Source organism: Chelmon rostratus, chromosome 5, assembly GCF_017976325.1.
Source record: "Chelmon rostratus isolate fCheRos1 chromosome 5, fCheRos1.pri, whole genome shotgun sequence".
In the NCBI taxonomy this organism is placed as follows: domain Eukaryota; kingdom Metazoa; phylum Chordata; class Actinopteri; order Chaetodontiformes; family Chaetodontidae; genus Chelmon; species Chelmon rostratus.
The window spans coordinates 15,568,243-15,594,064 of record NC_055662.1 but is presented as its reverse complement, the minus strand read 5'-3'; the positions used below and the strand labels follow the sequence as shown (position 1 = coordinate 15,594,064).

The window sequence follows — 25,822 nt, the reverse complement described above, 5'->3', positions numbered from 1 at the left end:
AGGAACGTGCAAGGTCAGCATTTTTTAGGAACCCCTTTAATTTTGTGAAAGGCTTGTTTAATCAAGAAAAAGGAGGGCAACTTAAGGCAACGAAATCAGAGATTGAACAGTATTTGAAGTCGACGTATTCAGATTCAAAGGAGAATAGGAACATAGGTCTTCCACCTGACATGCCACCATTAGGGGAAGTGGAGCAGGAGATGGATGTGAGCCCACCTAGGTGGAGAGAAGTGGTGGAGGTGGTTAGGCGTGCAAAGGCTTCTTCGGCCCCAGGGCCTAATGGAGTCCCCTACCGTGTCTATAAGAGTGCACCTGGCATCTTAAGGACACTATGGAGATACCTGAGAATAGTTTGGGAGAAACAAAGTATTCCAAGAGCATGGCGCAGGGCAGGAGGTGTCTTCATCCCTAAGGAGAAGGAGTCATCGGACCTTAGCCAGTTTCGGATGATTTCTCTCCTAAATGTTGAGGGAAAGATTTTCTTTAGTATCGTAGCACAGAGGCTGGCTAAATACTTAGAAAGGAATGGTATGATAGATACGACAGTGCAAAAAGCAGGGATACCAGGATTTGCGGGATGCTTAGAGCATACTAGCATGATTTGGCATCAGATTCAGACAGCTAAGAGGGAGAAAAGAGACTTGAATGTTGTATTTTTAGATCTGGCTAATGCGTTTGGGTCAGTGCCACATAACCTTATTTGGAGTTCCTTTGACTACTTTAAAGTGCCGGAGATAGTTGTTAACTTGGTGAAAGCATATTTCCAAGACATCAGACTGTGTGCAAGTATCGCAGAGCTCACAACAGGCTGGCAAAGATTGGAGGTTGGTATTATGGCAGGATGTACAGTGTCCCCGCTAGCTTTCACAATGGCTATGGAGGTAATTATTAGGGCTTCCAAGTGGGTCGTAGGTGGAGAGAGACGGCAGAATGGAATGCGTCTTCCACCAATTAGGGCTTATATGGATGATATGACACTGCTAACTTCAACAGTGCCATGTACAAGGAGGTTGTTAGATAAAGTCAATCAGAATCTCAAGTGGGCTAGTATGAAGATTAAGCCTAGTAAGTCAAGGAGTATTTCAATATACAGAGGGAAAGTAAGTGATAGAAAGTTTGCTATAGATGGTGAGGAAATCCCAACAATTAGGGAGAAAGCAGTTAAGAGTCTAGGACGGTGGTACAATGTGGACCTGAATGATGTTGAACAGGTTGTGCAATTTAGAAAGGATGTTGCAGAAGGGCTGGAGAGAATAGATAAATCAGGGCTCCCAGGAAAACTGAGGTTGTGGTGCTTGCAGTTTGGCTTGTATCCTAGGTTAATGTGGCCAATGTCAGTATATGAAGTCCCATTATCTGTAGCAGAGAGAATGGAAAGGCTAGTTAGCTCTTATATTAGAAAATGGTTGGGTGCTCCCAGGTGCTTAAGCAATGTAGCTTTGTATGGGAAAGGAATGCTTCAGCTGCCAGTATCCAGTCTAACAGAGGAGTTTAAATGCACTAAGGTTAGGACAGAACTTTTATTATCTGGGAGTAAGGACATGTTAGTTAGCAATGTGGTTCCGAATCCTTCTGGGGGGAGGAAATGGAACCCAAGGGCAGCAGTGCAGGAGGCAGAGGCAGCTCTTAGGCATGCAGAAATAGTAGGAAATGTTCAATTTGGCCGGGGAGGCTTGGGGCTTGGCCCAGGCAAACCAGTGTGGAATAAAGCAGGTCTAAAGGAGAAAAGAAAGCTTGTAGTGGAACAGGTGCGTAGGCAGGAGGAGTTGTTAAGAGGGGCAAAAGCAGTTGGTCAAGCCAAACAGGGACAATGGTTGAATTGGGAAGGTGTTGAGAAGAGGAAACTTAGTTGGAGGGACCTGTGGAATATGGAGGAAGGCCGTATTAAATTTCTGATAGGGGCGACATACGATGTGTTGCCAACCCCGCAGAACCTAAGTCTCTGGGTACAGGGCGATCAATCGTGCCCACTCTGCTCAGGTACAGCAAGTTTAAAGCACATTTTGTCAGGTTGTAGAATTAGCTTATCACAAGGCCGGTATACATGGCGGCATAATCAGGTGCTGAGAAGCTTAGCCGCAGGCATTGAGGAGAGAAGGAAGCAGGTGAATTCTGGAAGTTCTAGAAAGGAGAGGTTAGATGTGCAGTTTGTTCGAGAGGGGGAGAAAAATAAAGCTGCTAAGTCAGGGAGAAAGCAGGGAGGTGGCTGCCTGGTAGGGGCTGATGATTGGCAAATGCAGGTCGACTTGGGAGGACAGCTAGTTGTGCCCCAGGAAATAGTTTATAGTAATCTGAGGCCAGACATTGTCTTATGGTCCATGAGTAAAAAGACTGTGTATTTTATTGAGTTAACAGTCCCTTGGGAAAATTCAGTGGAGGCAGCTTATGAAAGGAAGAAGACTAAGTATGCAGATTTAAAGACAGAATCTGAGCAGAGGGGATGGAAGACCAGGGTCTGTCCGGTTGAAGTGGGGTGTAGAGGTTTTGTTGCAGGGTCAGCTGTTTCACTGTTGAGGGAGCTGGGAGTGCATGGGCAAAATTTAAGAAAGACAGTGAGGGAGATGTCAGATGACGCTGCTAGGTCTAGTCAGTGGATATGGATCAGGAGAAATAATAGTAGTTGGGGGGTGAAATAGGGACAGTGGGGGGGCAGGCAGAGGACATGCATGCCTAACCCGGCAAGAGAAGAGGTTAAAGTCTGAACAAGACACCTCTCCTCTGCTCTGCTTTCCCCGCCCCATCTTCTCGCTCTGCCAATAGGAAGAGAACCAGGAAGTTTAGATAAGGTGGGGGTGTGGCCAGCTAGAGTCTCTCTTTGGGACCATGCGGCCTGTTCAGGTGAGTTTGCGTGGTAAGACACAGAGTTGGCTTGTTTTTTGATCTTTTTGGTTGTTTTCCTGTTTTGTCTGCTTCTTGAAGGAAATGTTAGGGTTTGTTTTCCTGCTCTGTTTGCTTTTTGAAGGAAATGGTAGGGTTTGCTGCTTCTTGAAGGAAAAGTTAGAAGAGGCTGTTAAATCTAGTCTGTGGTTTAGGCCTCCACCTTCAGCACCTTCTAAATTTTCCACCCCCTACCCGAACAAGGGTCTGTATCCAATCCCTACTTTCATCTTTTGACTCTACCTCTTTATTTTCTATCCCCTACCCGAACCAGGGTTTGTATTCCCACCCCGCTTTTTTCTTGGTGCAGTTGGTGAGAGGCAGGGGTAGATGATGGTAGTGTGGCAATCGGCAGTTACATGTGGCATCTAGGCCTGTGGTAGCATTGTAGCAGCTAACAATAGCTAAAGCGGTGAGAGTATGATAGTATCTTAGCAGTTAGTATTGGTAGCTAGCAATTAACATTAACAGTATAGGTGAATCTAGCGTTATTGTCTTCTTCTGTTCCTCTTAGCAGGTAGCGGTTAGCACATAACATTAGCTAAATGGTAGCATCGGAACTGTATTGTCTTCTTCTGTTCTTCCTAGCGGTTAGCAGTAGCATTAGCAATAGTTAAATGGTAGCATCGGTACTGGCCACTACCTGGAGCATCTCTGGGTCAGTTGAACGTGGCGGTGCTGTTTGGATTGTGTAGGAGCAGTGTGAACTGGCACTAGGGGGGGTGACTCTGGGACGCCGGAGTTCACTGCCTAACCTCCTGGAGGTGTAGTGGGACTAAGTAGGCGAAACACTGTTGAAGGGAGGTTTCCACCTGATGACCCCCAGAGACGTGTTAGGAATCACTGCTCTTTGGCAGGTATAGAGGCAGATTAGAGCTCCAAGGTTCTTCACTGAGAATGAATCCTCTTTTTGAGCACAAGTATCTTGTGTTTAAATTAACTCACAACTAGCTTGGCTAGTGACTGTTGTGAATAGAGCAGCTGACAACATGGGAAAGACCATGTGACTGCTTGGAAAGACAGCTGACAGGAGGGAAAAGACCCCACAGGTGCTGGTATGGGCTAGCAACCCATGGCAGCAGTGGCAAGCCTTAACCTTGCTACAACCAGACTTAGCTACAACCAATATAAGGAAAATACCCCAAGAGTCAGCGAGAGCAGGGGTGGAAGATGACTCACAGGTGGATTGCATGGTAACGAACAGGATAACGGATATGACTATGCCTTGGATACATGACTCAGTGAGGGATGGGGGCACGGACCCATCTCTTAGGGCCAGAGGTAGCAGTACTCAGGTGACAGGGAAGGCAACTAAGGAGAGCAAAAGTTGTGCAGCAGAGGATAAGAAGCTTCAAGTTTGCCCATGTGGCTGGCAGAAAATAACATCAATCCGAGGCCTTAGAACTCATCAGGGAAGGAGGAAGTGTTTAGCGGTGGAAGGGCAGAGTGGCCGCATCGACCAGTATTTCTTGAGAAGTCAGTCGAATCAGTCGGATGAAGTCCAGCGACAGGTAGAAAACCACAGTTCGCAGGATATCAGTAACACTATCCCTGGAGAGGAGGAGGTACGGAGAGGGGATGCAGTTGGTGTTGAGGGCAACAGGCCAGCCAAGGAGAGAAGCATGGAGCAGAAAGCTAGAGTTAAGTGGCCGAGGGCTAATGATAGCAAAGAGTGGGAGGCAGTTGATAGAGATTTATCAGTCATATTAAGCAGGCTTAGAGGAGATGTAGTGGAGAAATTGGATAAAATTGGAGATGTGATCTACTCCTATGGTCGAGAGAGATTTGGGGTGCTTGTCAAAAGGAAAGGCGAGAGGGTGCAGGTCGGCAAGTCTAGGCGGCAAAGAGAAATAGAGAAGTTAGTAAAGGAAAGGAGGCAGTTAAGAAAGCAGTGGAGGAAGGCGACAGAAGAAGAAAGGGAGGGAATTAAGGTGTTGCAGGAGGAACTGAGAAGCAGGTTAGCAGTACTCAGAAGGGCAGAACACCTTAGGGAGAAGAGAAAGAAGAAGGAACGTGCAAGGTCAGCATTTTTTAGGAACCCCTTTAATTTTGTGAAAGGCTTGTTTAATCAAGAAAAAGGAGGGCAACTTAAGGCAACGAAATCAGAGATTGAACAGTATTTGAAGTCGACGTATTCAGATTCAAAGGAGAATAGGAACATAGGTCTTCCACCTGACATGCCACCATTAGGGGAAGTGGAGCAGGAGATGGATGTGAGCCCACCTAGGTGGAGAGAAGTGGTGGAGGTGGTTAGGCGTGCAAAGGCTTCTTCGGCCCCAGGGCCTAATGGAGTCCCCTACCGTGTCTATAAGAGTGCACCTGGCATCTTAAGGACACTATGGAGATACCTGAGAATAGTTTGGGAGAAACAAAGTATTCCAAGAGCATGGCGCAGGGCAGGAGGTGTCTTCATCCCTAAGGAGAAGGAGTCATCGGACCTTAGCCAGTTTCGGATGATTTCTCTCCTAAATGTTGAGGGAAAGATTTTCTTTAGTATCGTAGCACAGAGGCTGGCTAAATACTTAGAAAGGAATGGTATGATAGATACGACAGTGCAAAAAGCAGGGATACCAGGATTTGCGGGATGCTTAGAGCATACTAGCATGATTTGGCATCAGATTCAGACAGCTAAGAGGGAGAAAAGAGACTTGAATGTTGTATTTTTAGATCTGGCTAATGCGTTTGGGTCAGTGCCACATAACCTTATTTGGAGTTCCTTTGACTACTTTAAAGTGCCGGAGATAGTTGTTAACTTGGTGAAAGCATATTTCCAAGACATCAGACTGTGTGCAAGTATCGCAGAGCTCACAACAGGCTGGCAAAGATTGGAGGTTGGTATTATGGCAGGATGTACAGTGTCCCCGCTAGCTTTCACAATGGCTATGGAGGTAATTATTAGGGCTTCCAAGTGGGTCGTAGGTGGAGAGAGACGGCAGAATGGAATGCGTCTTCCACCAATTAGGGCTTATATGGATGATATGACACTGCTAACTTCAACAGTGCCATGTACAAGGAGGTTGTTAGATAAAGTCAATCAGAATCTCAAGTGGGCTAGTATGAAGATTAAGCCTAGTAAGTCAAGGAGTATTTCAATATACAGAGGGAAAGTAAGTGATAGAAAGTTTGCTATAGATGGTGAGGAAATCCCAACAATTAGGGAGAAAGCAGTTAAGAGTCTAGGACGGTGGTACAATGTGGACCTGAATGATGTTGAACAGGTTGTGCAATTTAGAAAGGATGTTGCAGAAGGGCTGGAGAGAATAGATAAATCAGGGCTCCCAGGAAAACTGAGGTTGTGGTGCTTGCAGTTTGGCTTGTATCCTAGGTTAATGTGGCCAATGTCAGTATATGAAGTCCCATTATCTGTAGCAGAGAGAATGGAAAGGCTAGTTAGCTCTTATATTAGAAAATGGTTGGGTGCTCCCAGGTGCTTAAGCAATGTAGCTTTGTATGGGAAAGGAATGCTTCAGCTGCCAGTATCCAGTCTAACAGAGGAGTTTAAATGCACTAAGGTTAGGACAGAACTTTTATTATCTGGGAGTAAGGACATGTTAGTTAGCAATGTGGTTCCGAATCCTTCTGGGGGGAGGAAATGGAACCCAAGGGCAGCAGTGCAGGAGGCAGAGGCAGCTCTTAGGCATGCAGAAATAGTAGGAAATGTTCAATTTGGCCGGGGAGGCTTGGGGCTTGGCCCAGGCAAACCAGTGTGGAATAAAGCAGGTCTAAAGGAGAAAAGAAAGCTTGTAGTGGAACAGGTGCGTAGGCAGGAGGAGTTGTTAAGAGGGGCAAAAGCAGTTGGTCAAGCCAAACAGGGACAATGGTTGAATTGGGAAGGTGTTGAGAAGAGGAAACTTAGTTGGAGGGACCTGTGGAATATGGAGGAAGGCCGTATTAAATTTCTGATAGGGGCGACATACGATGTGTTGCCAACCCCGCAGAACCTAAGTCTCTGGGTACAGGGCGATCAATCGTGCCCACTCTGCTCAGGTACAGCAAGTTTAAAGCACATTTTGTCAGGTTGTAGAATTAGCTTATCACAAGGCCGGTATACATGGCGGCATAATCAGGTGCTGAGAAGCTTAGCCGCAGGCATTGAGGAGAGAAGGAAGCAGGTGAATTCTGGAAGTTCTAGAAAGGAGAGGTTAGATGTGCAGTTTGTTCGAGAGGGGGAGAAAAATAAAGCTGCTAAGTCAGGGAGAAAGCAGGGAGGTGGCTGCCTGGTAGGGGCTGATGATTGGCAAATGCAGGTCGACTTGGGAGGACAGCTAGTTGTGCCCCAGGAAATAGTTTATAGTAATCTGAGGCCAGACATTGTCTTATGGTCCATGAGTAAAAAGACTGTGTATTTTATTGAGTTAACAGTCCCTTGGGAAAATTCAGTGGAGGCAGCTTATGAAAGGAAGAAGACTAAGTATGCAGATTTAAAGACAGAATCTGAGCAGAGGGGATGGAAGACCAGGGTCTGTCCGGTTGAAGTGGGGTGTAGAGGTTTTGTTGCAGGGTCAGCTGTTTCACTGTTGAGGGAGCTGGGAGTGCATGGGCAAAATTTAAGAAAGACAGTGAGGGAGATGTCAGATGAGGCTGCTAGGTCTAGTCAGTGGATATGGATCAGGAGAAATAATAGTAGTTGGGGGGTGAAATAGGGACAGTGGGGGGGCAGGCAGAGGACATGCATGCCTAACCCGGCAAGAGAAGAGGTTAAAGTCTGAACAAGACACCTCTCCTCTGCTCTGCTTTCCCCGCCCCATCTTCTCGCTCTGCCAATAGGAAGAGAACCAGGAAGTTTAGATAAGGTGGGGGTGTGGCCAGCTAGAGTCTCTCTTTGGGACCATGCGGCCTGTTCAGGTGAGTTTGCGTGGTAAGACACAGAGTTGGCTTGTTTTTTGATCTTTTTGGTTGTTTTCCTGTTTTGTCTGCTTCTTGAAGGAAATGTTAGGGTTTGTTTTCCTGCTCTGTTTGCTTTTTGAAGGAAATGGTAGGGTTTGCTGCTTCTTGAAGGAAAAGTTAGAAGAGGCTGTTAAATCTAGTCTGTGGTTTAGGCCTCCACCTTCAGCACCTTCTAAATTTTCCACCCCCTACCCGAACAAGGGTCTGTATCCAATCCCTACTTTCATCTTTTGACTCTACCTCTTTATTTTCTATCCCCTACCCGAACCAGGGTTTGTATTCCCACCCCGCTTTTTTCTTGGTGCAGTTGGTGAGAGGCAGGGGTAGATGATGGTAGTGTGGCAATCGGCAGTTACATGTGGCATCTAGGCCTGTGGTAGCATTGTAGCAGCTAACAATAGCTAAAGCGGTGAGAGTATGATAGTATCTTAGCAGTTAGTATTGGTAGCTAGCAATTAACATTAACAGTATAGGTGAATCTAGCGTTATTGTCTTCTTCTGTTCCTCTTAGCAGGTAGCGGTTAGCACATAACATTAGCTAAATGGTAGCATCGGAACTGTATTGTCTTCTTCTGTTCTTCCTAGCGGTTAGCAGTAGCATTAGCAATAGTTAAATGGTAGCATCGGTACTGGCCACTACCTGGAGCATCTCTGGGTCAGTTGAACGTGGCGGTGCTGTTTGGATTGTGTAGGAGCAGTGTGAACTGGCACTAGGGGGGGTGACTCTGGGACGCCGGAGTTCACTGCCTAACCTCCTGGAGGTGTAGTGGGACTAAGTAGGCGAAACACTGTTGAAGGGAGGTTTCCACCTGATGACCCCCAGAGACGTGTTAGGAATCACTGCTCTTTGGCAGGTATAGAGGCAGATTAGAGCTCCAAGGTTCTTCACTGAGAATGAATCCTCTTTTTGAGCACAAGTATCTTGTGTTTAAATTAACTAATGTTCTGTGTTTTACAGTTGGTGTGATGCTTTCTTCCAGAGCTTGTTGTTATTTCGTTGAATCCATTCTTCCCTTTACCACTAAAAATGCTCCTTGTGAATCTGACTGCAACACCAACCCAAAGCATGATCGATTCACCCCCGGCTACCAGAAAACACTCTGCAGTCTTCTTACAGCCTTCTCCTGCTGTGTGGGCATCAAAAATTGAACTTTAAGAGAGCTCGGCAGCTGCTCAGAGGAGCCCCTGGCTGCTGATCGTTGGGACAAAGTTTGAGGAGTCAAAGTGTTTGCAAAGCTTTGAAATTTGCATCACCTGGAACAATGGTTGTTAAAAAGCCAGAGTCCTAAGACGCTAACAAATGTCAGAGACCATGGTCAAAGTTATGAGAGAGCTCAGATCTCTTGGGGTGCCCAAACGCTTGAATGGTGCTCCTTTGCTTCTTTCACTCTAAAAATGTATGAAACAGAACTACCACTCTGTTGAAGAGGATGTTTCATCTTTATGACTTCTGGAGATCAGCCCATCTTCTAATCACTATTCACAGTAACAGACATTTTGACCTTTTGCATGCCAAGTATTCACATATAAACATATAAACCTGGATTAATATTGTCTTTTACTCATTTATTATTAAGGATGATATGATAGAAAAGGATAAGATTTTCAAATGGAAGCATCACTTAATCAGTTCGTCAGGAAACAAACTAGAGCCAAAGGAAAGAATTAGAACAGGACAGATCTAGAAGGAGGAGGGGTGAAGTGTTTCGCCTCTGACATCGAAAATACCCGAGAGCTTCAGGAAGCTCCAGCCGAGAGAAAAGAGGCACATCAGCTGGCCAGCCGGTGAAACGGGACTTCTCCTGTGATGGTGGGTTGATGCGAAAGACTAACAGGAGCGCTTCAGATCTATCTACTCCATATGAATTCTTTTGGCTCCTCATCCCTCTCAGCTGTGGGACGGTGCTTTGAGCCTTATTTTAATGCTTAGTCTTGAAGATTTCATCCGCTTGTTCCTTTGTGTTTCCACTAATTGATGCATCTGATAAACTGATGTCATGTTTGAGCTGGTCCGATGGTCCTCACTCACAAATCTGGCATGTTGCTGCATTCTAGACTTGAGTCCTTCAATCATTTATTCATTAATTGTTCATCACTGTATTCTTTGTATATATTCATGGAAGCATTTAGCCTGTTAGTGGTCACATTGACTTGTTCATTTATTTGTATGTGTAACAGTTATTGCTATTACTTTTATGATTGTGTGTAGTTAGTATGAATAAATGAACAACCTTCAGACTGACACTAAATTAATTAATTGGCTATTAATTTTCCCTTTCCAAGCAGTGCTGCCCCGAGGTGAATTTAAAGCAATTTAAATTTTGTTATTTAACAAAGCAGACACTAATCCACTACTTTACTCTTCAGAGCTGCATGAATGATATGAATAGAGAAAAAGGCAGAGGAGTACAGTTCAGCACCGCCAGCCGGGTTTTATCAGAGGGTCCTGTACTCACTGTGGGTCTGTGAGGGGCTGGCTCACCCACTTCCTCATCAGCCTCCTCCCAAACGGAGTGCGAGTGTGGTCCAACACCCACAGCAGACTGCCCTTCACGCCGCCATCTGTCTGTCATCAAAAAGACACACCAACACAAGCACATCTGACACGTGCACATCATTCGAATTCAGGAGGGAAAGGAGCATTATGATGATGTGATAAATGTGAGGTGAGCGAGAGACGGAGGCCACGAGCAGTCATGTCAGGAGTCTTGAACTCACACACACCCCACACGGACCGTCTTGACACAGAAAGTATTTGCACTGGCAGGTGTCTATCTGGTGCAGCTGCATAACATTTGTAGCTGGCCTGCTGTCAACACTGTTATGTGCTGAAAGCTTGCCAAAAATGGAAAACTCAAGTAAAGCAGGTCAGTCTGTCTCCTCCCTGGGCTGTTTTTTTACTGAGGTGAACGTAACAAACATCATATTCAAGCTTCTTAACTTTCACTGACATTCATTTCTGTCCTATTTGGCAGTCTCCCTCCCCTTTAGCGATCCAGCCAGGGCAGCTGACCTGAGGACTCTGCCTTGGACTCAAGACAGACAGAAGTCACGAAAATGAGGACTTATTTTAAAGCGGCAATGGTTTCGGCAGCACAGGGAGGCGCTTTTAGCAGCTAACACTTTCACATTTTGACCCGAAACAATAAACAAGACTGAGAGTTTACAGCCAAACAAGAGGTTGTGTGAGGCTGTGCTGCATGAGGCTAAATGCTGATGTCAGCATGCTAGCATGCTCACAATGGCAATGCTAACATGCTGATGTTTAGCAGGTACAACGTTTACTATTAGCATGCTAATATTTGCTCGTTAGCACTAAACACAAAGACTTGACTCAAGAATGTCTTTAACTTAGACTCAAAGGACTTAAAACCAGCTGAATTTTCTTCACCAGGCCAAAGGCAAAGTGCAGATATTTCTCTTTAGCAGTTAGTGACTACAATATGGTGCACTGTAAACCATTTATCATCCAGACAAGATGCGTTTTACCTGATTGTTGAGGATTTCCAGGTTCCTGAGGGTGGCGGCACTAAGGATCATACCCTCCGACGCACAGGACAGACGCCGAAATGAGCTGCAAGGAGCGCAAAATCAAAAGACAGGCGCGTCAACAAATGATCAATATATCTACTGTGAAGAGCTTTAAAAATGTGATGGCTAGAAGTATGAAAATCTAAATTATTCTATGATGGTGCATGGGGAAAACACTGGGCCATAAGCTGCATTTTAAAGGAACACAAGTGTGAAATAAGATTAGTCAAAGGTGTCAAAAACCCAAAGAGATTCAGCTTACAATGTAAAGCAAAGAAACTAGAAGTTAGAAGAACTCATGCAATCACTATTTTTTTCTTGAAAAGTGACTCAAAGAGTTAACCAATTACCCAGACAGTTGACGATTCTCTTTCTGTCGATCGCAGCCCTTGCTGCTGACTATGTGTCTGCATTTGTTTACGAGTACCTTTCACTCCTAAGAACTCTTTCTAAGCTGAATTCTTGGAGGTAGTGGATGAGCGGCCCCAGACAGCAGATCACTGGGCTCTCCAAGGACGCTACACTCGACAGAGAGCGAGAGCCTGGAGGACACAGACACACAATCATGCCACATTTTCACAGATAGAGCACAGCAATGAGTCACAGGCCCACTCCTCAGACATATCCAGCGCTCTGCAGCTCAAAGGCTATCTTGGTCTGAGTGAGACTATGCAAGTATCTGGAGGGAATATGAGGTTTAAGGATTGAAAAGAAAGGAGGCATACAGCGCACAAACACACCTTTCTCCTGGCTGTGGCAGTAAAACTCGGTGACTGTGTTCATTGCAGAGGCGAACTCAAACTGAGTGCTGTCCCTCTTCTCAACTCTCACCCGGTCGTCAGCCTGAGCACTGGTGGGGAACAACATGGCAGCATTGATTCAAGCGGTTAGTGGTGCTTGTCACTGCACAGACAGGTGGAAACACAACATCCGATATCTAATCATCTTCCTTTCTGCGAGAAAAAATGAGACACCGCAGCACTGCCTGATCCACGCACGCACGCACGCACGCACGCACGCACGCACGCACGCACGCACGCACACACAGTTTCCCTGCAGCTCCCTGTTGTGCCATCACACCTCCCCATTGCTCAATTCACTCTCTCGGCATTGCTGCTTTCAAGGTCTCGGGTGCTTTGTCCGCTCTGCTGTTGCCAGGGCAACCAAGGTAAACACGTGGCTGTGGACGCAGCGCTGAAGCATTTTCTTTCTTCCGTTTCCGACTGTAAGGTTTATACACGCACACACACGCACGCACACACACCCACATACCCACAGAACAGTCATCGTCTGTAACTTCGGTCACTGGTCGAAATGGGAGCAAAGATTGTAGAAAAAGTGATCAATAGGCTGCATTGTGCCAGCAGTCACACTACAAGCATTAATCATTTAACCAGTCAATTCAAGCAAATTATGAGGTTCACAAGAGCAGAGACAATTGTTGGTATTGATCCAGGGACAGAGGGGTGCAGTGCAGCATTGACAGGACACTGCATTGTGAAGCTGGATTTAGGAAGTCTGAAACTGGACACTGCTTCAGGTTTATGCAAGCAATTGACCAGAGGTTTGAGCTCTGCTCCATACTCTGGTCCAAGTTGAAGGGCTAGTTGACCTTTATTACAAACATTATTATCTAGCATTCAGACAGGTTTGTTTTGGGTTGAATTTTATTCTTTCAGCATTGAAAAATTACAAGAGTCTACAGCCACAGAATGCTAACATGCTGATGTTGAGCAGGTTTAATGTTAACAATCATCTCAGTATAGCATTTTAGCATGTTAGTATTTACCAATTAGCAGTGGACACAATGTGGGTGGCAGCAAGCGAGAGCATGTGGTTCCTCTTTTGTAGTTTAGTTGTAGGTTTAATTCATCGGTGCAGATGTGCAGGGCTAAGTGCTCCACGTGAAGAAGTGACGCGTCAATTCTTTGGAAATGAGTTTTTGGTTGTTGGTTTTTTTTTTGTTTTTTTTTTTTTTCAAATGCTCAGAGCAATGTGATGGTGATAATCAATCAAAAGCAGGGATGGCAAAAGGTTAAGTCAGAGCTGCTGCGACCCAGAGATCAGAGGTTAATGTGCACAACAGATTAAGGCACTCGATTAGTATCTGTTGCTGCAGGGTGAATACAAAGATCTGAGACACACACTCAGGAAATACACAAATTATGTCTTAAGGGGTGTGTGTGTCTGTGTCTGTGTCATTATGCACACTTTTGCAGCTATATGTTTATTATACACCTTGAAAGTGAAGACTTTTTTTTCTCACTTTTAGACAGACCTTCAAAGTGCTGTTTGAGGGTACAGACTTGGTTTTAAGGTTAGAATAAGGTTTAGGTAAGGGTTAGGCATGTGTGTATGGGTGGATCTATCCTGAGTCATGACTGCTGTCTCCCCATGTACCAGGATGTTATATTAACTTTCAAGAGTGTCAGTCATCGACTTGAAGACTTAGGAAAAGCCAGAAAGCGAGAACATTTGTGTTGACAGTGTCAGCCAGTGAGCTTTTCAGTTGCTCTAATCCCCTCCACTGCTCTGATCCTCACTCATGACTCCAGGCTATGGATGAGTAAAGCAACTAATACTGCACCTAGCTACTACCAAGCTCCCAGGGACTCATTACCTGCTGCACCACGGACACACATAAATCCTGTTGCCAGGGGGCCCATCTCGTCAGCCCACCCCAGAGACAAGGAGGCTGTTAAGCCAACGGCAAAAAAAAAGCCTGTTTTAAATGTTCTCCTGGGTGGGTGTTGGTTTAGTATTTTTTTAATGGGCTGGAGTGACATTACTGTCATGTCAATGCTGACATCCACCAAAACAACTATTTCAGAATCATTTTTACATTTTAAGAGTTTCAGTCTGATGAATCATGAATGAGGACACGAATCACCTAGAAAAATATCCTGGGAGGTCGCCAATAGTTGTGATCTATAATAGGCCTGGCATAGCGGACTATTGCATGTGATAAATGTTCTGTCTGAGCTGAACAGACAAAGCTGCCCCGTATTTGAACGATACAAGCTGCAAATTGAGAAGAGTCTTGTCTCTGATGAGCACAACGCTAGAGAGCAGTGCTGTTCAAACACAATAATTGGACTGGCCTTTACAGGCCCATCTCCGCAATAATCACTCAACACGGACAGCTGAAAAGAAGGAGGAGGGGGAGAGCGAAAGAAAGAGAGGAATGAATACAAATGAACCAAATTTCCCAGAATCAAATTTAAACTGAAGAGGAAAAAGGAAAGGAAAACAGACAGTGGAATAAAAGACAAGCTGAAAAGAGACAAAAGACCTCCCACATCTCTCCCATTTATCCAACCATCCTCTTCTAATCAAATCCACTCCACTCCCTCGTTTCATTTTCCCAGCATAATGCGATCACAGGCAGCCTCCAGAGGAACCCGTCCTCAGTGGCGTGAACACGCCGGGTGCAGGCTGTCGGCAAAGATGAGCCGAATGGCAGCGTGATGGGAGGCAACAGGTTTCTGGAATACATCAGTTCGACGTCACTGTCGCCTCTTAGTCAGCTGATGAACAAAGGACAAACTGTTGCACTCTTTATGATCTGGTGGTTCATACGGCAGCCTGAATGCATCAAATGGAAGTCTGCTTTCGCATCCGAGTCTCGGCTGAAGCTTGTTGGTCCAACATAGAAGCTGACGACTCCCTGTTGTACCTCCTGTGCTGCTCATCACTGGGATGATTTGACTGCTGCCAAATTTGAACTGGCAGTGTCACCATGACTGTGAATACTCAGCTATGTGGTTTAACGAGACGTTCACAAGTTTTCATATGATCATTAAAAAATTTGCTTTATATACATAGAATATTAATTTCTGCTGTTTGTATTAGCCATTAAAAGACTCAAGACAAAATCCACAGTGCCAGCATGTAAGAATGTAGCCCAAAGTTTATCTGAAGCTAATATGATGCTTCAGACGACCGAGTTGGATAAATCAAGTGAAAATCTTCTCAAGTTACAGTCTTTTTCTTTCCCTGGACAATGTTTCCCTTCTGAGCTGAAGTGAACAGATAGTGAGAAACTTGAGAAGATAATCACTACATTTGACTGATTATGAAGCCTCACATTAGCTTCAAGTAAACTTCTGAATATATTTTTGCACAAGGAGAGTCCTCCATCGCATTACATTGAAGGCACATTACAAAAGGATCTTTTTAAGGCCATTATGAACAGGAGGAATGATTACAGCAAGTAAAGCCTGTTTCAATGCACATATGGACACCTGATGCCTGTTTTAAGACAAGGTGGAAAAATTGTGAGCATATCCTTTCATTTCCTGCATGTTAACACCTAAATGCTAGATTGTTACTTGTGTCACAGTATTATTTCATGATGCTGACACGACATTTTTTTCACCACTTGTCAGGGTAAGAGCATCTACAACTTTTTTAAAATTGTAAATGTTGTGCAGTCAATGTTTTGTGCAACTAGACATATTTCTATACCCAAATGCATCTATAGTGTGTTCCTCTGGACTTCCCAGCGGCTGTAGTTTGGGAAAAAACAGACTTTATTTCTTTGACCCTGAGTGAAAAGGCTCTCAAATACATTTAGCACTAGAGCCTGCTGGAGCCAGCAGCAAACTTTTATCAACTTTAACTTTTTCTCAACGTTCATAACGACTTTACACGCAAGGTCAATAAAATAAACTCAACACATCATCTCTCAAAAATATTTTTCCTGTGTAAAATAAGTATCTAAAAAAGGGGGAAAGTCAGTCTATGAACATTTTAAGTCCTGGTTGGACCCTGTTTAGCCCTTCAGTGAAGCCCAGGGTGCTGAGGGCTTTTATCACATAACCTCTCAATGAGCCCGCATTGATTTCCTCATCCAGACTGAGCCCAGAGCACTCCACAGAAAACAACTGTCTACCTGCCAGGTGAAGTCTAAACACAGTCCCTCAGAAAGCAATTCACTGAACACACACACACACACACACACTTTTGTAAACACACAGATTCACAGCATAGTTCAACACTTCAGCAAGTCACGTAGTAAATGTGCACAGACTGCCCCCTAGTGCCCAGACAGCACACTACCTGGCATTGGTGATGCTCTGCAGGAGTCTGTGGGTTTGCTCTGAGAGGTCAGAGGGGACCAGGATCTCCACAGGGTTGATCTTTAGGACACGTCCCTCCACCTCAGAGCGAGAGGGACCATCAGGGAAAGAGTCCAGTAACACGTCTCCTGTGCTGGGCTGAACCGCCTGCATGCACACAAACATAAAATAAACGTACACCTTGAAGAAAGAACAGAAAAAAACATACAGTACAGATTTCCTGTGGTAAGAACTGTTGTTGTTTTCATCTGGTGTTGGACAACATGGTTTAAATTTCAGAAGTGTCTGGATCATTTTTATATTCAATTATAAAACTAGACAATTGTATTTGATGTGGAGATACTTTTCTTAGAAATCAGATTATGCCAAAAAAGAACAGCTCAGTATGAGAGAAATAACATTTCATAGTTGCGGCTACTTAGAAAAATAGTGAAAAGGTGAGATAAAGTTATTTTGTTGCCTAAAGCTAAGACAAATACGAAGAGTAATTTTCTGCTGCGCTGCACTGTGACCAGCATTGACCTGTATTTCATTACTCTAACACACTATCAATTTATTCTCCATGTCAGGGCTGGGTAATATGGACACAATCTTCTACTAGAGCACATGTAATTCTGGGATATTGTTATACTTGTATATCATGATATACACATTTAACTGAGAAACTCTTTACAGATTGAATAATCAGATGGGAATAAATGTTTTTGGTTCATCCAGTGGATTAAATATCTGATAAATCAAGGGAAGGTAAAACCCATCATCATATTAATCTGACAGGTGTTAACGGCTGAGTGAAAATGTTTGACCGCTGACACGTTTTTATTGTTTTACGATTATAATCCCCCAGACCTTCCCCACAGATGAGATTATGAATCAAAATACACAAAAGCAAGTGATAAAAAACTCAACACAACCCCTTAATGTGTACTGAAAAACAAGCTGAGATGCAAACTATAAATATTTCGGTTTCAAACTGAACAGCCTGATTAGCAAGCTGCCTGAATGCCTCTATAATTTTTTTATCAATGAGTACTGATCAGACTCACCACCAGCCCGACAGTGAGCTGCTTCTTCGGTTTGTCCCAGCTCTCGCTGACACACAGCAGGAAGTTGTCGGGAGGGTCCAGCACCACGTCACCACAGGCCCCCTCCTCCACATCCCCCAGTCTGCAGACCGGGTTCACATCTCAAAAACTGTCAAGGACACTGCTTTACACATAGATTTAAAAAAAAATAAAAAATAACTGTTTTAAGGAAACACACGCACATTCACGGTCTAACAGGATACCCTCTCCCACCAGAGTGGACTTGGTGTACAGAGCACTGAGCTGACGAGTGAACAGAGCGTTCCTATTGGTCCCTGAGGCTTTGATCGCAGACGTCTCTGTCTGCTTAACCACACCAACCTACAAATTAAAGACAATAACGTAGAGATAAAGAAACACCGCTCCAACCAGCTTCTGAATACAAAATGTATGCAAGATACATTTCGTACCTTGTGTCCGTGGGACACCAAGCGTCTGACATGGACGAACAAACGGTGTGTGGGGATGCTGCACGTCATGAAGTTATGATCCAGATGACAGACGATATTCAGCTCCTTTGCAGCAATCTGTTCACACACACACAAACAGGACGTCTGTGCTGCCTTACAGGATAATTTAAGGAAGTGCATATGACATTTTTAAGTTAGAATAGAGTTTGATCGGCGTCATTCAAAACACTGGTGTGACTTGCAGACAGCAATAGATTTTTGGACTGTTGACTTCCTTCCTGCCTCATTAGCACAGATTGTTTTCTGTTTTCAGTTCTCACTTCTGCATCCTCTCCAAAGAACCTGTACTTGTAGCCACACTCCACAGCCAACAATGCATCCTGATGCTGCTGTTTCAGCTGGATGACCTGCTGCTCCAGAGGAGTGTAGACACTCTTTGAGCGTCTCAAGGGGGCGCTACAGTCCAACAGAGGACTCGGCACTGCAACCCTTCCATGATCTCCTGACTTGGCAAACTGAGAGAAGCGGAAGCCCTGAAAAAGATCCAAAAGAACATAAACAATCACTCTTTTTTTTCACCATTCAAACGTTTCAGTTCTCCATTTCCTCACTCAGACATGAGAAAAAACACCTCATGCAAAGTTTATTTCCCTAGACAAGTTCAATCACTTCATCTTTTATTTGTTGTCCATAAAACAGCTCATACTCTTGTGTGTAACATCATTGATCCAAAAGGGGGAAACTGACTGCTCTCTTCTAAGAAGGTCAGAGGTCAGAGCCAGTTCCTATGGTGCTGCCTTGCTCATGGGCACTTCAGCAGGGCAGGTATTTACCACCATGAAGGCTTAAACCTCCATTCTTGGTCCGACCTGCTGCCAAAGACATACTCAGACAACAGAGATGTGATGGAGCAACATTTATATTGGGCACCTGTTTTGCAGCAGCCAGCCCGAGACTCTCCTTTTCTTTGACCTCCTCTTCTTCATCCTCATGCTCCTCCTCTGACTGCTGAAGTCTGTTCTCATTGCTGTGCCGATCTGAAATGTCCTGAGGTGGCCAAACACTGCTACCTTGGTCACAGACTTTACTGCTAGCACTATCTGTCTTCTTTTCTTGCCTCTGAGCATCACTGCGCCTGACACCAGGCTCGGCCGAGCAGGTGAAGCCTTTTAGTCTCTCCAGGGTGGAGGAGCAGAGGCTGCCTGCTCCTCGGCTCGATGTTAATGCTGTTTCTGAAGACAGAAGAAAAACAGTTAAAGTATGATTAAAGTTATTAATAACAGCAACAAAAGCATCATGATCACCTCTGTCTCACATCTCTTTACTTAAATTAACAGAATGATTCAACATTAATGCACTTGCTGTTTGGACAAATGTGACCCTTTAGGGAGCTGGAAATGTGTCAGTGACCTGGGTTGCCGTCAAATAGTTTTTTTGCTCAGAAAGGTTCTTAATTGAGTGAAATGACCCGGATGTATTTAAGTGGCAGTCATGATAAGAGCTGTTCAAATTCTGTAAATGCATCCTTTACAACAGGAGATAATGTTGTCCCACAATTCCTTGCGGCACCAACAGATGCAGTAGTACATACACTTCACCGATAAACAACAGAGCTGCAGCATAACATTTGGCTTCATGATCAAAGACAGTTTTTATACTCCCAGGTCCCTCTGTCTCACTCGTCCACTGAGTCTGAGTCACACTTTTTGGACCCCTGCCGTGAGGGTTGAGAAGAAATGAATGGATTATCTGTTCGAGGCGTATACACTCACCTTTAGTGCTCTGACAGGAAAGAGGCTCACAGTCCAAATCCTCCACCTGTTGGTCTTGGAGAGAAAGCTTGGCCCGCTTTGTTGGCAACCCGAAGCCACCGTCATCATCAGAAGAAAGCTTCTGCTGCAGGACAAAGGGAGTTGGGGTTCAGATATTGGCACTGACATTAAGGTAAGCATATGTGATCCAAGCGTGCAGGTGTGTGTGTGTGTGTGTGTGTGTGTGATGTATTCAATGAAGCACACCTCACCTTGCTTCTTGAAAGCTGCTTCTCAGCTGGGTCTTGGTTACTACCACACTGAGTTTCGGAGGCACCGCTGCTGCTCCGTCCTCCGAAGTACCTGCTAATGGAGGTCTGGGTGGTGCAGGACTTCTTCAGAGACTTCGGCATGTTTTAATTTGCTCTCGTATTACATGCATCTTGCAAGCAGAGAAGAAAGAGGCTTTAGCTGCCCGGATTTTCAAAACACAGCGGCGCATGTGCTGAGATCACACGGGCGCGTAAATGACGCAGGTGGCGTTAAGCATTATCGAGTTTCCGGTTACATTTTTCAAAATTAAGCCACTGATCGAGACAACGCGGCTGTAACATTCATCATTTAACATTTATGGAATTACTTTTTTCTGAAACGTGAAGTGGATGCAGAGGTGAGTTTACTACCCATTATTATGTGAACTAGTTTGATCTTCGATGTGCAGGACAGAAGTAGAATGCAACTATATATATATTACTCGAGTACTGAATTTAAGTAAAGTTTCATGTACTTTTACTTGAGTATGTAAATGTTATATTACTTTCTACTTCCACTCCACTACATTTCAGAGGGAACAATTGTACATTATTTTGCTTTATGCCTCAGTTAGTAATTACTTTTTACACATTCAAATTAATACAGAATGTAGCTAGTACTGAACAACAAGCAACCAACCAAAGCCTCGGGGAACCTCGTTCTGACATCTCTCCTTACTTTAATGCATGTGTTTAGGTCGACAGAGGCCAATAAAGTAACCATTTTTGAAGTACCTATGCCTCCTCCTATGTTGTCTACTTTTGTTACGCTTTTATGTTGAATTTACTAAACTACTTCCGGTTTCATGACGTTACGTGAAACTGAGTCACACCGCTAGTGGGTCCATGTCTATGAGATCCACGTTTCTAGGCGTGAGAATGTGCAAGAAAACTATTATAATACTCTATTATGATGCGATAAGAACCATAGTTTAAAAAAAAAATAAATGAATTATTTTATTACCCTGTTGTCTGTCGTTCCCGGTGCTGAAACACTTTGCTATACAACAGCGAACAGGCTAACGGCTAAAAGTAGCTAACAATAATCACCAAACAACAGCAAAGAATTACACTAAGACAAAGCGTTATGATAAGGTGATAACATGGTATGGTGGCAACATAACGGTGCCCTGTTTGGCAGCTGAAAATGTAACGTTATAACAAACCTAATGATGGCCTACACTGGTAATCTGTTTGAAATGAGTAGTTGTTAATTAGACGGTTTTCTTAATATGTATATATGTTCGCTTGCCAACACTATAATGTTAGTGTCTAATGTCAAATTTAGTAAAGTTATAAGCTTTGTGGGCCCTTTATCATACTGCCATGCTATGTAGACAGCAACACAAAACAAAAGAGATAATTCACTCCTCATCCCACCTTTCAAAATGATGCTCCATGACAGCTGACATTTCACAGAGGACTTAAAACCTGCTAAGGGCTGGTGGTAAAACTGAAGTTGTAACTTATGTTTGGGTTAGAAATTACATCACAATAGGCTTTGAAGTTAGGTATAGCTGGTGCTACCCACTGCAGATGATTACTATCAACGGAAAAGCTGAAATTCATTGTGAACTAGCAAAATTGCGCAATGAAGACACTGCTTTTATCAAGCCTATTTAATTAGCCTTTAACATGATTTTTCCAGCATGCCGAACTGACACTGTATGGTAGACTAGGTCAAAAGCTAATGACTAATACTGAGACTAATGGATCAGCAAGTAAGGGCCCATTTTTGGTGCTTTTTGCTTTTTTTCTTGATCTACAAAATGTATTTTGAGAAGTACAAGTGGGAAGTGAAAGTTCTTTGTCCTGTGTTTGCTCAGACAGCAAATAAGGGAACAGGTGTAAAATGAAAGCCTCGGTGTGACAATATTCACCCTCTTTACTGATACCAAAGAGCTAATAGGCTGTCTAACAATATCAAGTTGTCTTCATTTCCAAGAAGTGCAAGGCTGTCTCAGGGATAATGACGTCACTTTAGGGCCAACATTATTCAGGTCACTTTGGGGGAGGCTTTGTGAGGAAATGCAAATGTTGGGCTTAAAGAGGAAGACTTCCCTTCAGTTCTCCTCTCACTTAAACAATCTGTTCTGTCCCTCTATTCAAGATGCAGCTTTATGGAGCTCTGATTCTGTTTACCACTCTGTCTGCAGGTAAGGTAACAGTTTTCAGATTCAGACTGTGTTCTTTGACTGAACATTAATCTGTAGCAAGTTATAGAAATGTGTTGGGGTTTGATATAAAAGCAGTAAAGGAGCTGGTTCTGAAAGCTAAAGAGAGAGCTCAGCATTTTACAAGATATGCTTATTCACTAGATTGGATTAATACCACTCTCATTTATGTTATTTACATTTCTGAATTTACTTTTTGCATTCATTGAAATGAGGTTTCACGAAACAAAAATTGAGAGGTGTTTCTGTGTGGATAGTGAAATATTTGTGGATTACCTTTTGTGTGATAGGAATTGATCTCCATAGAACAGTGTCTTCCTGCAAAACATCCACAATTTAAAATACACAGATGTGTGATAAGTGGTATATCTTGAACTTCAGTGTTGTGTATCTCTGTATAGCATGTGGATTAAGATGCTACACATGCACAGCCACCAACCCTAAATCCTGCACGGACACCAAATCTTGTCCTGTCATCTTCAACCGTTGTTTCTCTCTCAGAGTAGATGGTAAGTTTTCTGTCACATTAATATTTTGTGTGGGTAACGTTGAGAATTCCAGACACGCAGCGAAAACGTATCTTCAAACAGCACATCACATACTTTGTAAACTGGTGTCTGAGAGTTTTCTCATCGTGTCTTTCAGGTTATAACATGGTTACCAAGGGCTGCCAAACCAGCATAGCATGTGTTGGTGCCATAGCTTGCTGTGAAGGGGACTTGTGTAACAGTGCCATACCAACTGGTCCCAGCGCTTTCATCCTGCTGGTTTCCTCAGCCACCATCACACTCTTTCTCTGAAGCTCTGGAATGTTGTTATTTCATGCTGTTGTTTTTTTTTTTTTTTGACCCAATTTGTACAATTGGAAAAAGAATAAAGACCATTTGAACATTAAGCGTTACTAGTCGCTCTGTTCTGGCTGCAACTACACAGGACTGACAACAGATATTTTTCAGAAATATCATCATAAATGTATTCTGACTCCTGCATCCAGGCAACTTTTCAGAAGCAAACAGTATGGACTCACATTTTTAGAACCAGCCTTTCTCATCTATTCAACCCTCTAACAACAACCAGTTTCTAATCTAATTTTATACCTGTTTCAAAATTAGCTTTCATTTCCAAAGTAAAAGAAAAAGTTGGCACTGAGCAGCTTCTTTAAGTTGTGTAAGGGACTAATATCTGGCAAATCAGGCATTTGCTAAAAACACTATTAAAATTGTTTTGCATGAACAGCATTCTTGTGCAGGCTAATGTAGGAATGCTCCTCTGATACTGTTGTATACATCCTCATTAATCAACTAAATAGGTGCTTTGGTATCTCAGGGGAAGCGCTGTCGTTATATAGGATTCCTCAGGTGTCAACCCAACTCAGAAACATTGCAAAAAATAGACCATTATTATTGGTTTCTGATTTAGATCATACTATTCATGCCTTCATTTTTTCATGTTTCGACTTCTGCTGTGCCGTTTTCACTTACTGCCCTGAGACAGCTTGTTCAAAATGCAGCAGCTATGCTCACTAGAACTGGCTCACATGACATCATGGGTGAAATCTTCAGTCAGAAGATCAGGTGGTTATGGGGTGGTAGAGTTATTTTGGACTTTTAGTGACAAAATTGTCCTTACAGCGCTGATGGAGCTCGGCATTCATCCACAAGAGCTGCTTTAGTACAAACAATTCCACTGTATAAACCTGGAATCTGTGTAATAGCTGACCTGTGTAGATGCCGCAGTGGTACAGTCATTTAAAACAATCAGTCACAATAACAAAAAACAAATTTTAATATTCTCTAAAAAAAATCTTTAAAAAAAAAACCCACACAGGCTACTTTATAAATCTAAAATGTAAATATCTAGAAAAATCTGGCTACACACTGACACATTTTCACTGTTATATATTGTCACTGTTACATGTTTGTTTCACTTCTTTGTGACATTTAAGCAGCATCAGAGTGACACCCGACACTGGCACAGTGAATTGGTATAAAATATTCAAACATTTACATATTACAATTTACATATATACAGCACTGGGCAGCTCCTTCCCTCCTCCTTTCCAATCAGCACTGCTCCCAGTACACCACACATGCCCAAACTGACTAATTCATCCATCAGGGGACCATTGACATGTGAAATGATTTTGGTGACACTCTACGGTATAACGATGAAGTAAATGAATATTCTCTTTCAAGATTTGCACTTTGTAGACAGCTGCTGTGCACTCATCTCACAGCCACCTGCACATAGAGACCAATGTCATTTGTGTCGCTCAGACAACGGGTCGTTCTGATTAAAATTAGGTTGCCACTCATTGGCTAACCTTTCTACGGTTTTAAAGAGGCAGCGTTTGTGTTTTAACAACGTTTTGTTCATGAGTTATTGATCCAGGCTGTGAGGGATTAATTCTTTGCAGACTCTTGATGATCCTTTTTATCACAGTTGTTAAGATTAACTCTTTGTACACTCTTTAAAGATTCTCTGTACCACAGTTGTTAGATTGTTAGGTGAGGGTCACTAAGGACAAACTGACAGATAACATCTATAGGGCCATTTGGTTAACACTGACCAAATACTTCATTGAGGAAGTCTGCAAGGGAATGATCAATCTTGTCCTTTGCATTTTTTTACATGGGTTTAGCAACTGCTCTGAAAGTTTGGCAGAGAACGCTGTGGACTAGTCTTCTCTCCATGCTGCATGAAGTAAAGAGATCTGATTCATCACACTGTGTTTGTGATTCTTCAGAGAATTAGCACTCTCAAATCAACACCAAGAATTTCTTCAACGGGGCAGATCTGTGAATATCTTCTCAACTTAACTCACATGCTCGTTCGCTTTTTCTCTCAAGTTTCTATTCAAAAGTTTCAGTGGTTGCAGAGGACATGAGGCCACCTGTGGAAACAAAAGAATAGCTTACCCTAAAACCAAACCATTCTGGCTGTGGGACTAGATGTCTAGATTATTAGGTGGAAGACTGCAGTGATGACACAGTCTGAGATTGCTTTTACTGTTGGCTGTGGAGGGCACATTAGAATGAGGATCAGCATAAGGACGGAACCAGAGAGCTGGTGTATTTACCAATTTCACCATAATTTATTATTTGTTAGATAATGTATATAAATGAAGAAAATACCATTTACTTCTGAACTTTGTGTAGGAACTTGAAAGTTTGAACGATGGCGCCCTCCTGTGGTAGTATCAAAAAAGACACTGATAATAAATAAATAAATGAAAACAACATAGAGAATGCTGACATGAAATTATGTTTCGCAAAGATCCCCTACATTTTTATCTTGCATTCAGATTTGAATCCTCTTGTCCAGTTGATTGTCTTTTCTTGCTATTATTATTGTTACTATTATTATTTTATTGCTACTATTATTATTATTATTATTTATATAAAAAGGAGTTATCCTTTTATATAAAGAAACTACAAATGCTCCATCATTGATCTGGAGGTGTTGAGCACAGAAATTCAGCAAGCACATTGATGGTCATTAACTTGGAGACTTCGACTTCAGTCTTTCACACTCACTACCACCAGATGTTCACGTGAGGGATTTTTACATCCTGTGCAGAGTGGCCTCCACTAAGTCAGACAAAGCAACATTTCTGAAAAGAAGCAACACACGTGTCTTTCTGGAAGACTCAGTGAAACTACATGACCGACTGTGAGAACATAAACTCAAAAAACATTTTGGTACATTTTATACT

At 43.3% G+C, this 25,822-nt stretch overlaps 2 protein-coding genes across 4 annotated transcripts in view; one reads left to right on the top strand and one right to left on the bottom strand.

Annotated features, from left to right (window-relative positions):
- msh3 (mutS homolog 3 (E. coli)) overlaps positions 1–20,134 on the bottom strand; it is a 56,877-nt gene extending 36,743 nt beyond the window's left edge. Inside the window, exons 1-12 of one of the 2 annotated variants that reach the window (XM_041936840.1) lie at positions 19,895–20,134; positions 19,644–19,767; positions 18,802–19,103; positions 18,192–18,404; positions 17,872–17,988; positions 17,665–17,782; positions 17,423–17,562; positions 16,357–16,523; positions 12,036–12,145; positions 11,723–11,837; positions 11,254–11,338; positions 10,221–10,330 (exon numbers count right to left, since the gene is read on the bottom strand). In XM_041936840.1, coding sequence (XP_041792774.1) covers positions 10,221–10,330; positions 11,254–11,338; positions 11,723–11,837; positions 12,036–12,145; positions 16,357–16,523; positions 17,423–17,562; positions 17,665–17,782; positions 17,872–17,988; positions 18,192–18,404; positions 18,802–19,103; positions 19,644–19,767; positions 19,895–20,035 — 1,742 coding nt within the window. In that variant the 5' untranslated portion in view covers positions 20,036–20,134. The remainder of the gene's footprint in view (positions 1–10,220; positions 10,331–11,253; positions 11,339–11,722; positions 11,838–12,035; positions 12,146–16,356; positions 16,524–17,422; positions 17,563–17,664; positions 17,783–17,871; positions 17,989–18,191; positions 18,405–18,801; positions 19,104–19,643; positions 19,768–19,894) is intronic. The other variant, XM_041936841.1, reaches the window with a different exon arrangement.
- Positions 20,135–20,193: 59 nt separating this feature from the next.
- On the top strand, positions 20,194–22,969 carry LOC121606498 (lymphocyte antigen 6G-like). Of its 2 annotated transcripts, XM_041936843.1 has the most exons (4): positions 20,194–20,292; positions 22,044–22,089; positions 22,509–22,616; positions 22,753–22,969. In XM_041936843.1, the coding sequence occupies exons 2-4, from the start codon at positions 22,044–22,046 to the stop codon at positions 22,905–22,907; spliced, it is 309 nt and encodes a 102-aa protein (XP_041792777.1). In that variant the 5' UTR covers positions 20,194–20,292; the 3' UTR covers positions 22,908–22,969. The 2 variants fall into 2 exon arrangements, with proteins under 2 accessions (XP_041792777.1, XP_041792776.1); XM_041936842.1 differs by lacking the exon at positions 20,194–20,292 and having other exon boundaries at positions 21,798–22,089; positions 22,753–22,967.
- The last annotated feature ends 2,853 nt before the right edge of the window (positions 22,970–25,822 follow it).

Excerpts from the sequence above, each read along its gene's own strand:
- LOC121606498 (XM_041936843.1), top strand. The coding sequence starts at position 22,044 with ATGCAGCTTTATGGAGCTCTGATTCTGTTTACCACTCTGTCTGCAG. Across the intron at positions 22,090-22,508 it reads GTTTACCACTCTGTCTGCAG|CATGTGGATTAAGATGCTAC; the intron begins GTAAGGTAACAG and ends ATCTCTGTATAG. Across the intron at positions 22,617-22,752 it reads TTTCTCTCTCAGAGTAGATG|GTTATAACATGGTTACCAAG; the intron begins GTAAGTTTTCTG and ends CGTGTCTTTCAG.